General features: G+C 38.5%; 1 protein-coding gene across 1 annotated transcript in view; it reads left to right on the forward strand.

Annotated features, from left to right (window-relative positions):
• The window catches only part of LOC141331468 (mitogen-activated protein kinase kinase kinase 11), a 45,626-nt gene that overhangs the window by 13,976 nt on the left and 15,583 nt on the right, over positions 1-16,067 (forward strand). The window contains exons 2-4 of the mRNA XM_073836523.1: positions 8,413-8,593; positions 13,874-14,022; positions 15,184-15,359. Coding sequence (XP_073692624.1) covers positions 8,413-8,593; positions 13,874-14,022; positions 15,184-15,359 — 506 coding nt within the window. The remainder of the gene's footprint in view (positions 1-8,412; positions 8,594-13,873; positions 14,023-15,183; positions 15,360-16,067) is intronic.

The raw sequence follows: 16,067 nt of genomic DNA on the forward strand, positions 1-16,067 counted from the left end.
TTAAACTTCATATTTATCTTATTACATTTAATAAAGATTTGAGATATTAGCCGTCAGTCTCTCCCTGTCTCTGACACTGCGCTGCGCTGAACTGGAACCGGCCGTTTTTTTTTCTCTCAACCAAACTCTGTTTCGGATCTGCACAAACTGCATTGCAATCAGGGGTGTGTGATATGACGATTTTTGATGTTGGACAGTTAAAAGGTCTTTACAATCTGCTTTTGAAGAAATATACTATATTTCACATTCTGTCAGATGCAATCCATGTCTCAATGTACAGAGTTCCACTCACACAGCGGCGTAATTTCCACTGGGGACACTTTTCAAGATCCCGTTGGTGTCCACCCACTTTCAAATGGTTTTGTTAAAGTAATCTCTTGTATTGTAGAATGGACGCTCAGCGCCGCCGAGAGTTTCACGCGATAGTTAAAATGAAACCAAAAGTAAAACCTGCACGTGCATTCAAAAGCTATTTTAATACCCCGCGTTTAGAGAGGGACTCCTCAATGCGCGCAAATTAGGCTACATAAAATATCTAGGCTGTTATTAGTATGTGGGCTATAATAAGTTGTGTAGATAGCTCTGTATCATGCTTGGAAAATTCGGTCTCTATTAGCACTTTGAATACTGAAAGAGTAGTACTTTGATCGTGCCAGATTATGGACCAGCAGAGCAATGACAGAGTTAATGACGATCCATTAACCCCTTAACTGTTACTCCCATTTGTGAACAGAGACGTGAAAATGTAGAATTGAATCTTAAATTTTTATAATTCATGAACAAAAACATTTTGATGTTGATGTACATTTTTCAAGTTAATGCAATGTCTGATTTTAAAATAGCTTTCAAAGGATGAATGTTGAAATTGTAAGTTTCCATCTGATATATCATTTCTTATGATTTCTAAAGTGTAATAGGGAAAAAGGCAACAAGGAAATCTGTTTGTGAAAAAGGTCAGAACTCCTGTCATGAAGGAGATTTTTGAGGTGCACTCTTGTCATAAATTAATCTATGATATCATAAATTATTTTTCCTACATAATTTGTAACAAAAAAAGTCAAATATCTATTTAGGAGCCTTAGACCTTTCCAACAATATATAGTTTGTCATGATTAGATTAGGATTTATTTGTAAAATGGTGAAGTAAACTTGGGCGTCCCACAGAGTGGACGTTGACAGCCATAAAGTGTTGATCGGCTAGTGTTTCTAGCTAAGAATCTTTAAATCGCTTTACTCTGAAATAATACCTTTGTATGTTTATTTTTTAATGTTTAATGGTGATTTTTTTCTTTACATTATTACATTATTTTTTCATTACATTTCCTTAAATTTAAAGCAAAGTTTATTTTGTCTTATTTTACTGCTGTTTGATAACCTAATGTTCAGGGGTAAATCTTTAAAATAAAAAAGTTCACCAGAATTGTGAGAGAATCGTGATCTTTATTCTGAGTAAAACAATCGTGATTCTCATTTCAGAATCGTGAAGCTCTAGTTGATGGGGTGTTGCTATGTAGTTTGGGTGGTTACCAGGGCGTTGTTGCGTGGTATGGGTTGTTGCCAGGGTGTTGCTATGTAGTTTGGGTGGTTACCAGGGCGTTGTTGCGTGGTATGGGTTGTTGCCAGGGTGTTGCTATGTAGTTTGGGTGGTTACCAGGGCGTTGTTGCGTGGTATGGGTTGTTGCCAGGGTGTTGCTATGTAGTTTGGGTGGTTACCAGGGCGTTGTTGCGTGGTATGGGTTGTTGCCAGGGTGTTGCTATGTAGTTTGGGTGGTTACCAGGGCGTTGTTGCGTGGTATGGGTTGTTGCCAGGGTGTTGCTATGTAGTTTGGGTGGTTACCAGGGCGTTGTTGTGTGGTATGGGTTGTTGCCAGGGTGTTGCTATGTAGTTTGGGTGGTTACCAGGGCGTTGTTGTGTGGTATGGGTTGTTGCCAGGGTGTTGCTATGTAGTTTGGGTGGTTACCAGGGCGTTGTTGCGTGGTATGGGTTGTTGCCAGGGTGTTGCTATGTAGTTTGGGTGGTTACCAGGGCGTTGTTGTGTGGTATGGGTTGTTGCCAGGGTGTTGCTATGTAGTTTGGGTGGTTACCAGGGCGTTGTTGTGTGGTATGGGTTGTTGCCAGGGTGTTGCTATGCTGTGGGTGGTAACTAGTGTACTGCTGGGGTGTTTTGGGTGGTTGATGGGGTGTTGCTAGGTGACTGTCAAACATGTTCTGGGTGATAACTAGGTGTTTGTAGTGGTTTGTGATATCTGTGAGTGAGAGAGACTGTCTGTCTCTGTGTGTCGTGGGCTGGATTCTGCAGCACTGGGGGTTTTTCCCTCAGAAGAACGAGTCTTTGTCTTTGCACGATGTACAGACTGTCTGGCAACCTCAGCACACACACTCTCACACACACACTCACACACACACACACACACACACACACACACACACACACACACACACACACAGACACAGACAGGCGGCTGTGAGAAGGTTAGCCGCTTGATTTGCTGGAGACTGAGGGAAATCGTGATGGCTGGAGCTCGCTGAGGTGCATTCTGGGAGCGGCGTGAACAAGGCCGCCTCTCATACGGTAAACAGCCTCTGCATCAAAACAAACACCGCCGGTCGTCACGGTTACCATCGGCCGGTGTCGCCGTGGCATCCAGCGTGCGGTGAAGATGGCCGCATTCCTTAAGAAAACACAGAGTAATTACAGAGTGATTTGTGAGCGGAGAGACGCGTGTTCGGCCGCACGAGCAGATGTGCAGAGACTGAAGATCACGTGAGATCTGTCATTTAGAGACATGTTTACAGTCAGAACACTAGACTGGTGAAAAGTGTGCTGTTTGATTGGTTAAACCGTATTGCTTATTCACACTCAAAATAAACATTTGATCAAAAATACAGAAAAAAATATGCAAATAAGCAACAAGCAAGTATGTTAGTAATATTACAAAATGTTATTACAGTGTAAAATAATGTTTTTTTATTTTAATATACTTTAAAATATAATTTATTCCTGTGATGCAAAGCAGAATTTTCAGCTGTTACTCCAGTCTTCAGTGTCACATGATCCTTCAGAAATCATTCTATGCTGATTTATTATTAGAATGATCAATGTTGGAACAGTTGTGCTGCCAAATATTGTTTTGGAACCTGTGTTTCTTTTTTCAGGATTCTTTGATGAATGACAAGTTAAAAAAGAACAGCATTTATTCAAAATATAAATCTTCTCTAACAATGTAAATCTATCACTTTTTATTAATTTAACACATCCTTGGTGAATAAAAGTATTCATTTCTTTAAAAAAAAGAAAGAATAAACATTTACTGACCCCAAATTTTGAACAGTAGTGTATATTGTTAGAAAACCTTTTTTAAATAAATGCTGTTCTTTTTAACCTTTTATTGATCAAAGAATCCTATAAAAAGAATCCCAGTGCATTCTGAGTTTGCTCTCTCATGTGATGTTGGCCTAGTGAGTGATTTTCACATCAGGACAGGAGTGTGTCAGTGCTGTCTGTTCAGGGGGTTTTCAGCAGGTTTTGGATCAGAGCTGGGCGTCAGATGATGTTTGAGCTCTTCTGGCTGAATCTGAGATAGATAGATAGATAGAGCAGACTCCAGCAGGTCCTGGAGATGGAGGTGAACTTTAAATGCCCTGATGCTGCAATACAGGAAGTGCAGAGAGCAAGACTCACAGACATGCTGATTTTACAGAATCATTTCTGTGGCTGATAAAAGGACGGAAATCTCTGTATGAACGCGTTGCATTGTGCGTCTGATTGATGAGCCTTTCCTGTGACACTAGTTCTGCTTCACAACTCGACATCACAAAAACAGATCTCTGAATAAACGGATCATCCCCTGTAGATTTCATTCTCCATCTACATTTCTGCACTAATCTCAGTGTTTACCGTAATATCAGTCCATGCCCATAGATCAGGGCTCCTGGAGACCTACCTGCAGACTTTGGTTCCAGCCCTTCTCCAGCACAGCTGTCTGTAATGATCAAGTGCTACCTAAGAGATGAATTAGCTGGTTCAGGTGTGTTTAACCTTTGTACAGAGTGGGGAATAGCAGACTATATATACTAACGTTATGTTTCTGTCAACAATTAAGTTAAGGGGAAATCACGTCTTTGCTTTTAAGCCTTCTGCCACGTTAAAGGTGCAGTGTGTAGATTGTTGCGGCATCTAGCGGCGAGGTTGTGAATTGCAGCAGTCCACCGCTCACCCCTTCCTTTACTGAACTACGGAAGACCATACAGCATTAAAATCTCACCGTTTTTGACAGCAACGAATAGTGAGATGTCTTTTAGAACGTCATTTAAGGAATTATATTTACTTAATCATTCAATAAAACGATGTTATTGTGAAAATTACTGTTACTTGTTCATCATTGTGTCAGTGTTTTTTCACAAGCTGATAATTCTAAGTTAATAAAGACATAATGGTTCATTAAGTAAGGTCTTTATGCACCCCTGAAAACATAGTTATGTATATTATATTGCACCTCTGTCTAGAGATCATCTTAAATATTACACAGTGCACCTTTAACATCTTTTCAAAATCACGCCATTAAAAAAATAAATAAACTGGCTGGCTCTCCTGTGTCTTTGAGCGTTTGTTTATTGTTGGAACTGCCGCTAATGGTCATATTTTTGTTTTGATTAGGGATTGCATTTTTTCCATTTAGAAGCATTTGTTTTTGAAAATTTTATATTTATGTTTATTGATGTGGATTATTGTTGAGCTGCAGGGTTAGGCTCACACAATTGACTGCAATTTAATTTAATTAAGAAGATTCAATTATTTGTTTTAATTATTTTGCCTGATGTTCAATGTTGCAAAATGTTCTATATGTTTCCTAAAATAAAATATACTGTGTTCAGTTGAAAATTTTTTTTTTTTTTTTTTTTTTTTATATTTTTATCCTCTGCTGAGTTTAGCAGAATTCTATGAGCAACAAATGCTAAGGAAAACTCTAGGTATCTCAGGAGATGGTTCTCACCCCCTGAAGGTGTGCTTTGAAACATTGCCTTCTGGTAGAAGATTTAGGAGCATTAAATGCTCATCTAATAGATATACATTCAGAGGCTATTCATTTGCACAATTTAAGGTCTTAGCACAGCAGAGTCCCTTTTTTTTCTTACCTTGTTTTCTGGAATTTAGACAAAGCATGCTGGGTTGTGTTTTTGTGATCTGTCTCTTCTTGTATTGTGTATGCATCATGTTTGTCCAAAGTGTGTTGTGATGCTATTGCCCTACTTCAGTTGCCCCTTGTGGGAATAATACAGTTGTTAAACTTCATATTGATTCTACTTGATCTAACGTGTCTAATAGTTCTAACAGGAACTCAGGTGATGTTGTTTAGTGGAACATGAGTTGTGCCTGGAATGGTTTGCGAAAGAAAGTGAAGCATATTCTTGAAAAGCGCCTTGAAGTGAACACAAGAAACTCTCATGCGTGTTTCAGATTCTGTCGTTTTTATTTAGAAGTGTGTCAATTTCATTTGCGTCACTTCCTGTAGGAGGATGGTACAAGAGCAGGCTGACGGAAACCAGTGTTACCGCCACAAAGGAGTAAGTGTGTGTGTGTGTGTGTGTGTGTGTGTGTGTGTGAGAGAGAGAGAGAGAGAGAGAGAGAGAGAGAGAGAGAGAGAGAGAGAGAGTGGTCAGTGGCAGAGACACAGATTCTTGTAGTTGGATTGAAGGCAGAGCGGCAGTTTCACTTCTTCATGTTCTGCCATTTCGTTTCACATTTCCTTCATCATCCAGAACACAGATGTGTGTGTGTGTCTAAATATTTACCACAGCAGAAACTGGCCAGTTTAAGACCTGCTGAGAGTGTGTGTGTGTGTGTGTGTGTGTGTGTGTGTGTGTGTGTGTGTGTGTGTGTGTGTGTGTGTGTGTGTGTGTGTGTGTGTGTGTGTGTGTGTGTGTGTGTCCAGGCACAAAGCTCTCTCTCTTCTGCAGACTTTTGCAACAGCTTTGACAGAGTCACACACACACACACTGCTGTCTTCCCGCTGAGAAAGAGACAGGCAGATCTCTTGTTCTTTGTGTTTTTAGAATTTTCAACTAATAATTTCATTTTCATACAGCATATAGTCAAAAGCATGCCTTAATGATTGAATTCAAGTGTTTGAGTCAGACCCGTCGCCACAGGTGTATGAACTCAAGCAGTAGCCGTGCAGTCAGCATTTACAAACATTTGAGGACAGAAAAAGTGTGATTCTGAGGAGCTCAGTGAATTGAAGTGTGACACTGACAGGATGAGTGTTGAGGCTTCATGAATGGGTTTCCATGGCCAAACAGATGCATTAAAGCTGCACATCACCTGTACAATGCCTAACCTGTGAGATGGAGTGAGTAGGGGAGCGCGGGGCACAACCTAACGCTTTTTTTTTTTTGCGGTTTATGTAAATCCACGTGGGGTTCAGAGTACAATTTTTATCCACATTATTTTCACACTTGTCTAGAACAAATATGTCGCTTTGCTTCATATTTACAGTGTATACGTTTTTCATTATTTACCTCAAAAGAAAGGAAGTGAAATGTGACGACATGCCCCGTAGGTGGGGTACATTGTAACATCTGAGGGGCACGTTGTAACACGACCATATGACAGCTTCAAATGTTATCTGATCCAATGAAAAAAATATACACAACAAACTAAAATATTTTGTCAATAAAATACATGTGGTAACTTTTTCAAATAAATTAATGACATTTAAAAAAAAAAATACAAATAATCTAATTTTGGAGTTTGACAATGAACACATCTCAACAATGCTTTGAACGGCCCTGATCGCAACACACAGCTGTACAGTAGTTCAAAACAATGTGGACAAATAGATGAAACACATTTAGACATTCAGAAAAACACAGCTCTCATAGAACACCACACACATAAACCAGACAAAATACTTTACATTTCTTGAAATAATAACTTCTGAACATTAAACATTGATTGTCAGCCTTTATTCACCTGTTTCTTGTGGTTTCTTATCAAAATCCTTAATAGTCAATAGTGTAAACTGCATCGCTAATGTCATGGAATAGCATAGTTTAATAACAGCGGGGCATATTGTCACACAGTGTTACAGCGTTCCCCATCTGCGCCACTGGAATATAATACAGGTGAGTGTCTTCTGCTGGTTTGCGAAGCATTAATAAACTATCTAAACTGATAAATAACAAATTGGAGATTAAAATAATAGCAGATTTGTCTAATTTTAAATGAATACTAAAAACTGAAATAAAAAGTTTACTTCAGCCAGAAATGTACTTTTACTATGGTAAAATAAATATTCAGCGATATCTTCAAAAGGCTTTTGAATTTTGGCGCTATTTTTTCTCTGCATAGTGTTGCCATGGCAACTAGTAAATACCGTAAATTTGGTTATGCTAGCGTGTGTGGAAATATTTAAACCAGGTGTGTTACAATTAACCCCGCGTTAGTTTGTGCCCCGCTCTACACTAGATCACACAGATGGTGGACTCTGGAGCAGTGGAAACCTGTTCTGTGGAGTACGGTGTACATTTTAGGACATCCTCGGACCTCAGTCATACAGTGACAAGGCATCATGCCTCAGACTAAAAGGCTTCAGGTCTCAGGAAAAACGACGTCAGGTGTCAGGTCTCGTATAATTAGACATCGGCAAAACAGACTCAGATTAAAAGGCATTAGACAAAAAGACATCAGGTGAAACGGACTCAGGACGGACAGAGTTACCCTTATGAAAATTACCCATGGTTTTACTAAAGTGAAAGTGTTTTTTTTGTGTGTGTGTGTATGTGTGTGTGTGTGTGTGTGTGTGTGTGTGTGTGTGTGTGTGTGTGTGTGTGTGTGTGTGTGTGTGTGTGTGTGTGTGTACAGTTATTTGTAGGAAAACATAAGGGTAACTTTAGTACTATTTGGCAACAAGCTAGCTAGTTGCAGTATTATAAACCTTTTAAACATACACAGAATACTCGTGAATTTTGATTTTATAATCCTACTGCTGTGATATATTATAAGGAGTTATGACATGTTTTAGGAAATGTTGTGAAGTTAAAGTAAAAGTTACTCAAAATAAAGGTACTCTACTCCAGTAAAGTACAGATATTCGTTACTGTTCACCTCTGGAAAAAAGAATACATTTCAAGACATCTTGCCATACCAAAAGTAGACCTATTTATCTTTTATTTACTTACTAAAATTAAAAACAAAAAAAAACTTCCTTTTTTACTTTCCCTGTTCCTCTCTAAATAATATTTATTTCAGCACATTTCACCACATTGATCTCATACATCCAGGATCACAGGACTTTTATTTATATCTGTGTTTGTGTGTCTCCTCGTGCTGCCGTTGTGTGGTTTGTGCACATTGTCTTTGAAGGGAAAACATTATTGAGACTGTCTCTCTCTCTCTCTGTGTGTCTCAGTTCTGCTGGCAGAGCCTGTGGAGAAGGACAGCATCGAGGGCAAAACCCTGAAGATCACAGATTTCGGTCTGGCGCGCGAGTGGCACAAGACGACTAAGATGAGCACAGCGGGAACATACGCCTGGATGGCGCCGGAGGTCATCAAATCATCCACCTTCTCCAAAGGCAGCGACGTCTGGAGGTGAGCGACATTCCTCTGAGAGATCACTGCGCACAAAAAATACTCATAATAATGCTTGTCTTTTTTCATGTGGTTGCCAGATTTCAAAAGTTTAAATCCCCCCAATCAGAGCTTCTCATTTTAAAGGACTCTGCGTTTAATTTATCTTCACAATCTGGCAACCGTTTGCACACTCTCTCTCACATTGTGGGAAAAGCGCTGATGATCTTGTTATTTTCAGCTCTGTGTTTAATTTACTTTACAACCTGGCAACCATTTGCACCGTTTTCTCTTTCACAGAAGGAATATTCTGAAGAATATGAAAGTCTTCACTTTTGTCAGCACATGATTTAGTTCGTTTTTTCACATGCTGAGGTTAAAACTGTTCATACTGTGATTGTGGTTTATTGTAGATCTGCATGTTGATGAGTATTTATTGCAGTTTATAGACTTCAGTACTAGATGACGTTGATCTGCTCTTCAGGAATTATCAGTTACTAGATCATATGATTGACTCACTGCCGCTGCTGCTGCATAATGATGTAATAATCGCTGAAATCAGAAACTAAAGATGAAGCTCTTATGAATCTCTGAAAGGGAAATGCAGACAGAGTAACGTCAAACTGCATGAACGAGACTAAACTAATCATATTTCACTCAAACACTGATAGTCACGATGAGCAGGGGCGGCTGGCCCATGGTGGGCGATAGTGCATCGCCCTCCTTGAGCCACACGAAAAAAGAGAGGAGAAAAAGACTCTTATTTTGCTAGTCCTAGTCTGCATATTACGGTACAATCAACAGCCTGAATGTCACTTTCCAACCTAAAACCCCGCCCCCTTGGGGCGATCTCAGTCAGATTGAAAATCGCCCCAGCCGGTCTCATAGAGTTATATTGTGAGATTTTTTTTTTCAAATTTTGAACCCTACAATGCATTTCAATGGGCACCGGGAGGGCTCGCCCCAACGTGATTTCGTAATACGCACTGATGCGTGCTCGAAGATGTACAGCACGCACGCGTAGCGAGACGTCTGAATGCATCGGCCATGCTTTCAATGGAGAGGGAACTTGTCAGGAACATGCCTGATTTTAATGAGAGGGTAATTGATCACTTTGCCTGCTTAAAAGAGAAGCGAGCAAAATTTCAATACAAGTGATGTAGTGTTGGGCGATATGCTCAATTTTCATATCGCCCTATCGATACACGATACTATCGTGCTAATTTAATTAATTATCTATGTACTAAATTCCTTATTCGTTTTGTAAAGGTAGACTTTCTTTTGGCATATGATTAAGTTGTGCGTGTACAGAGCGCTATCTGCCGGAGTTGTTCAAGTTACTTTCGGTTTCATTCTCTGCTATCGTCAGTGAGTGAGTTGTAAATGTGCTAGCCAGAATGTAAATGAATGAATCTTTCTTTACCCGTCATATTGCGATAATGTTACCGCTGTATGTCTGACCGTTATCATCAGGTGATGTTGTAGTTCAGTTCATATTGGATGCGGAGAAGTGATGCGCGTGTAATTCATGTTTAGCGCCATCTGATCGCATCGTAATTCTAATTAACGCCTATAGATGTTACTGAGATGACTGTTTATGTTTACTATATAAAGACTGATTATGATACATCGTAATTAATTCAGCCTGAACCAGGTTTTACTACCTCTGTTATCCTAATGACTGCAATGCTAATATAATATAACACTCCCTTTAGAATCTACCAACCTACTGTTTGATGAAAATCTCCCATTTTCACTGCAGGAGGTGCGTTAAGGCGCTGTGGCCTCTCTGTGCGTGTTTATACCGCGGCAAGTTTCTGAAGCATCCTAGAACAGACTCTGTGCTGCATTGCTAAAGTTAAGTTCTTTGTTGACGGATAATAATAATTATCGTCTAACTATCGTCAAAGGCATCATCAACAGGCGATATCTCTGACTATCGTCGATACACGATACTATCGTCTATCGGCACAACCCTAAAGTGATGTGTGTTATTAAATGGTGAATTGTTTATTCACGGCCGTAGCCAGCTATGAGGTCACCGAGGTCCGGACCTCGGTCATTTTTTATATTCAAAAATAAAATGTCACGCTCTTCGAATGATTATTTAGCCGTTTAAACCACCTCATATCACATGAGTGTTTGCTGCGAGAAGCTAGCGCAGTGAAAGGGGCTTGAGAACGCGTTGAGTGAGAGCGCGGGTGCAGCGGCCTCCGTTTGTTGCCAGATCCACCTATTATACGTGTTTTTTGACTCGTTTGTCCAATTTAGTGTGACACTTTGGGACGTTTATAAAGTGGAAAGTTGAACGTTAGTTTTATGTCAGTGTCATTATTCTAACGTTATTTTTATAACTTGTTATAAAATAAAAATTCCCTCAGCTAAAAAAAACGAACTTTCCATGTAAAACATTATACAGAATAAAAAATCTTTCACAATCATCTACATGTCTGTCTATTTTGAAGTTTAGGCTATATGTAGTGCATTTGTGGGTGTTATTATAGCACAATTCTTAACACCTCACTAATTTTCAAACCCTGGTTATGGCCTTGTATGTTATATGTTGTATTCTCCAAATGTTGAATTTTAAATAGTTGTATTGATTGCATATTGGCAGCCAAATTTATACTGAATATGTTCTGGAAAGATTTGATTAATTACAGTTTTAATATGAGAAATAAAAAGTCTTTAATTGTAAAGCAGTATGGCTTTTTTTTTTTTTTTTTTACTCTTAGAGGGCAAACTAGTTGATGACAATGTGTCTCTTGATGGCCATGGTGGAAGTGTTTCAGTGTATTTGAGACCATTGCGATAAATTTAATATAGCTATTCAAAATACTGTACAGTTTGTACAATTCATGCCTGATGTTGCCATCTAGGAACAGGGAAACCAAATCAAACAATGCAATGTAATGCTGTAAAGTTGGCTATCTGAATTTTATCATAATTTTACCCATTAAAGCGGTTATCTTTGCCAAAATCGGAACAGTTGCCCCCCCAGAGATATTTGTCAGGAGCCGCCACTGACGATGAGTCATCATTTTTTCCTACAAAATAAAAAGGCTAAATTTCTATCAGGGTGTAATTTGATGTTAAAAAATTCTGTAAGTGGAAAACACAATTTGACGCACAAATGTAAAAAAATTACATATAGCATCCACTAATGAAACCATCCTGAAAAGTTTAAGCTTTATTTGAGCTTTTAAATACTGTCCAAAAAATGTTACTTATTTTTGTACCATGCATTAAAGTCACTTGAACACCATATTAATTTTTACAGTGGTTGTAATTAATCAGACATGAGCTTTTTGAGTTAGAATTTTTTTTATAGTAAAGTAAATTAAACTTAAAAGTAAATTTTAAAAAACCCTCACATTTCAGCAACCATCTTAGTATATCTTCTCAAGGGACAATACTATAGAAATGAAACTTGTGTATATTTTAGAGTAGTCAGTGTGCCGTGTGCAGAACCTGGCTTCAAAACACAGATGCATGAGTGCTGCCAGCATTGCTTTAAAGCTTGCAGAAGTAGAAGGTCAGCTTGTCAGTGCTCAGACCATACGCCACACACTGAAACAAGTCGGTTTGAATAGGCGTCGTCCCAGAAGGAAGCCTCATCTGAAGCTGGCTCACAAGAAAGCCTGCAAACGGTTTCCTGAAGACAACCAATAAGAGCATGAATTACTGGAACCAACCTGTGCAGCTCTGATCAATTCCATGCCCAGGATGATTATAGCATTGCCAGATAACAATGGTGCTAACACAATATACAAGTTCACTTAGGGTGTACTCACTTTTGTTGCCAGCTATTTTGACAATAATGGCTGTATGTTGAGTAATTTTTAGAGGACAGTAAATCTATACCGCTATTCAAGCTGCACACTGACTACTCTAAAATATATCCATGTTTCATTTCTATACGATTGTTCCTTGAGAAGATATACTAAAATAGTTGCTGAAATGTGAGAGGTGTACTGACTTTTGTGAGATACTGTATATGAACATCATCAGCTTTTAAATACTGTAATGTATATTTATATCAAAGCATATTTTAATTACGTAGAAATTGTTGAGACCGTCTAAAGCAGCTCATTTCTCTCGGATACGCTGTTTGTTAACACAGCGCTGTGTTGTAGATGAACAGCTCTGAATCGATCAACCACAGACACAAATGAAACTTACAGCTTCACCGTTTGCCCTTCAAACCACACTTTCCTCTGCAGAGAACATCAGATGCTGTGTGTGTGTGTGTGTGTGTGTGTGTGTGTGTGCGTGCGTGCGTGCGTGTGTGTTCGTGTGTGTGTGTGTGTGTGTGTGTGTGTGTGTGTTCGTGTGTGTGTGTGTGTGTGTGTGCGTGCGTGCGTGCGTGCGTGTGTGTGTGTGTTCGTGTGTGTGTGTGTGTGTGTGTGTGTGTTCGTGTGTGTGTGTGTGTGTGTGTGCGTGCGTGCGTGCGTGCGTGTGTGTGTGTTCGTGTGTGTGTGTGTGTGTGTGTGCGTGCGTGCGTGCGTGCGTGTGTGTGTGTTCGTGTGTGTGTGTGTGTGTGTGTGTGTGTGTGTGTGTGTGTGTGTGTGTGTGTTCGTGTGTGTGTGTGTGTGTGTGTGTGTGTGTGTGTGTGTGTGTGTGTGTGTGTGTGTGTGTGTGTGTGTGTGTGTGTGTGTGTGTGTGTGTGTGTGTGTGTGTGTGTGTGTGTGTGTGTGTGTGTGTGTGTGTGTGTGTGTGTGTGTGTGTGTGTGTGTGTGTGTGTGTGTGTGTGTGTGTGTGTGTGTGTGTGTGTGTGTGTGTGTGTGTGTGTGTGTGTGTGTGTGTGTGTGTGTGTGTGTGTGTGTGTGTGTGTGTGTGTGTGTGTGTGTGTGTGTGTGTGTGTGTGTGTGTGTGTGTGTGTGTGTGTTTTTTCTGGTATATATGGTTTATGAGGACACAGATGCATATAATGACATGGGTTCTACAACGTCAAAATGGTTTATGAGGTTTACACTTCCTGTGTCCCCATAAACCCAAAGCCTTACAAAACACACTACATGGTGTTTCGTGAAATGCAAATCAAAAATTGCCCGTAGTTTCCTGTGAGGGTTAGGTTTAGGTTAGGGTTTGGGTTGAAAAAAATCATTTGTACAGTAGAAAAACCATTACGCCTATAGAGAGTAAACCACATATTCCAGAATCTGTGTGTGTGTGTGTGTGTGTGTGTGTGTGTGTGTGTGTGTGTGTGTGTGTGTGTGTCTGTGTGTGTGTGTGAATGCTGTAATTAGACAGCTATATCAAGCGGCTGTGGGCCGTCTCTCTCTCGTTCTCTCTGTGTAGTTATGGTGTGTTATTATGGGAGCTGCTGACTGGAGAGGCTCCCTACAGAGGGATCGATGGTCTGGCTGTGGCTTATGGAGTCGCTGTGAACAAACTCACCCTTCCCATCCCCTCCACCTGCCCCGAACCCTTCGCCCAGCTCATGTCCGGTGTGTACTTCATTCATTCATTCATTCATTCATTCATTCATTCATTCATTCATTCATTCATTCTCTCTAAAAGCCAAAGATTTAAAAAAATTTGATAAATGCTTGTTGGACTGGTGAGGAAGTTTTTAGATTTTCATGACTTGAGTACTTTAGATGCCAAAACTTAAACTAAAATTAAAAAGAAAATTTAAAAATAAAAACTAAAATCATAAAAAATTCTGTTACTTGAAATAAAAAACATTTTTACTTTGAATAAATTATATTAAAAAAAAAAATTTCAGCTAATTTTAATGAATGCATTTCTCATTTTCATTCAGTTATGCTTTATTAAAAAACTATTTGGATATACACTACCGTTCAAAAGTTTGGGGTCAGTAAGACTTGTAATAGTCTTTAAAGAAGTCTCTTCTGCTCATCAAGGCTGCATTTATTGGATTAAAAATACAGAAAAAAAAATGTAATATTGCAAAATGTTTTTACAGTATAAAATAATGTTTTTTTATTTTAACATACTTTAAAATAGAATTTATTCCTGTGATGAAAAGCTGCATTTTGATCAGCTGTTACTCCAGTCTTCAGTGTCACATGATCCTTCAGAAATCATTCTAATATGCTGATTTATTATTAGAATGATCAATGCTGGATAATATCAACAGCTGTGCTGACAAATAGTTTTTGGAACCTATGATTTTTTTTTTTCAGGATTCTTTCATGAATAACAAAATACTAAAAACTACAGTGTTTATTCAAAATATAAATATTTTATAACGATGTAAATTATTTATTATTAACTTTTAATTATCAACTTAATACATCCTTGGTGAATAAAAATATAAATTTCTTTAAAAAAAAAATAAAAAAAAAACCAATAAAAATGTACTGACCCCAAACTTTTGAACGGTAGTGTGTATTAAATCAAAACTAATAAAAAAACAGAAAAAAAAGTTACTAAACAAAATTGCTGCAACTTTATCAAAAAACTAAAACCATGAATTAAAGTAAACTTTAACTGATATAAAATAATTGTATTTCAGCTAGTTGGAAAGGCATCTCATTTTCAAGACTTTACCTAATTTCAAAATGAAAACAGAAAACAGAAATCAAATTGAAAATATGAATGAAAGCCACAATAGTATTAAATGATGTGCGTGTGTGTTTCAGAGTGCTGGGATCAGGATCCGCACCGGCGGCCCAGTTTCTCCTCCATCCTGCAGCAGCTGACGGCTCTAGAGGAGCAGGTGATGGACGAGATGCCGCAGGACTCCTTCCATTCGCTCCAGGAGGACTGGAAACTGGAGATCCAGGACATGTTTGATGAGCTGCGGGCCAAAGAGAAGGTACACGCTCGATTGAGTGCATGATGGGATACGTTAGACCCGTTTGTGCTGTAGATCTGCTCTAATAGTTTAATAGTCACCCACAGCTCCACAGCAAACTAAACCTATGGTTGTACAATAATGACTCCAGTAATGATGGCATTTCAGCAGTTTTACAATAGTCTACATACATTTGGGAACAGGCCTTGGGACCCTCAGGGGGTTAAGTACGCTTAACATGATTTAAAATAAGACAAAACAAGCTTTAAAATAAAGTAAGACAGCTAAAAATCTAAATACAATCAGCCTTTTTTAAATTTTTATTGTTTTTTGTGTAATATTTGTTTAAGAATTTCTGGTTGTGGAAAAGTCATGTGAAATAATACACTTTTAAAGGTATGGAATGTTTTCTAGTAATTTCAAGCTCTGAAGTGTTTGAGTAGAGATTGAAATTTGAAATTCAGGTCCTGAAATCTACTATTCATTTGCTCATTTTTTAACAATTTTCAAAAATCATGTTTTTTCATTCTGCATTCAATCAAACTACAGTAGGGTTATTTTGATTTTAAAGTAAAAATAAATAGAAATACAGCTAATTAACACAATAAAACCCAATAATAACATAATACAAAAAGTTATCTCAGTTTTTGCAAATAATATAAACACTATAATGTTTAATGTTTTGTTAGCTTTTGTTTTTTTACATTATCTGTTTTCATTTTAATTTAA

The sequence above is a fragment of the Garra rufa genome, chromosome 3, assembly GCF_049309525.1.
Source record: "Garra rufa chromosome 3, GarRuf1.0, whole genome shotgun sequence".
NCBI lineage: Eukaryota > Metazoa > Chordata > Actinopteri > Cypriniformes > Cyprinidae > Garra > Garra rufa.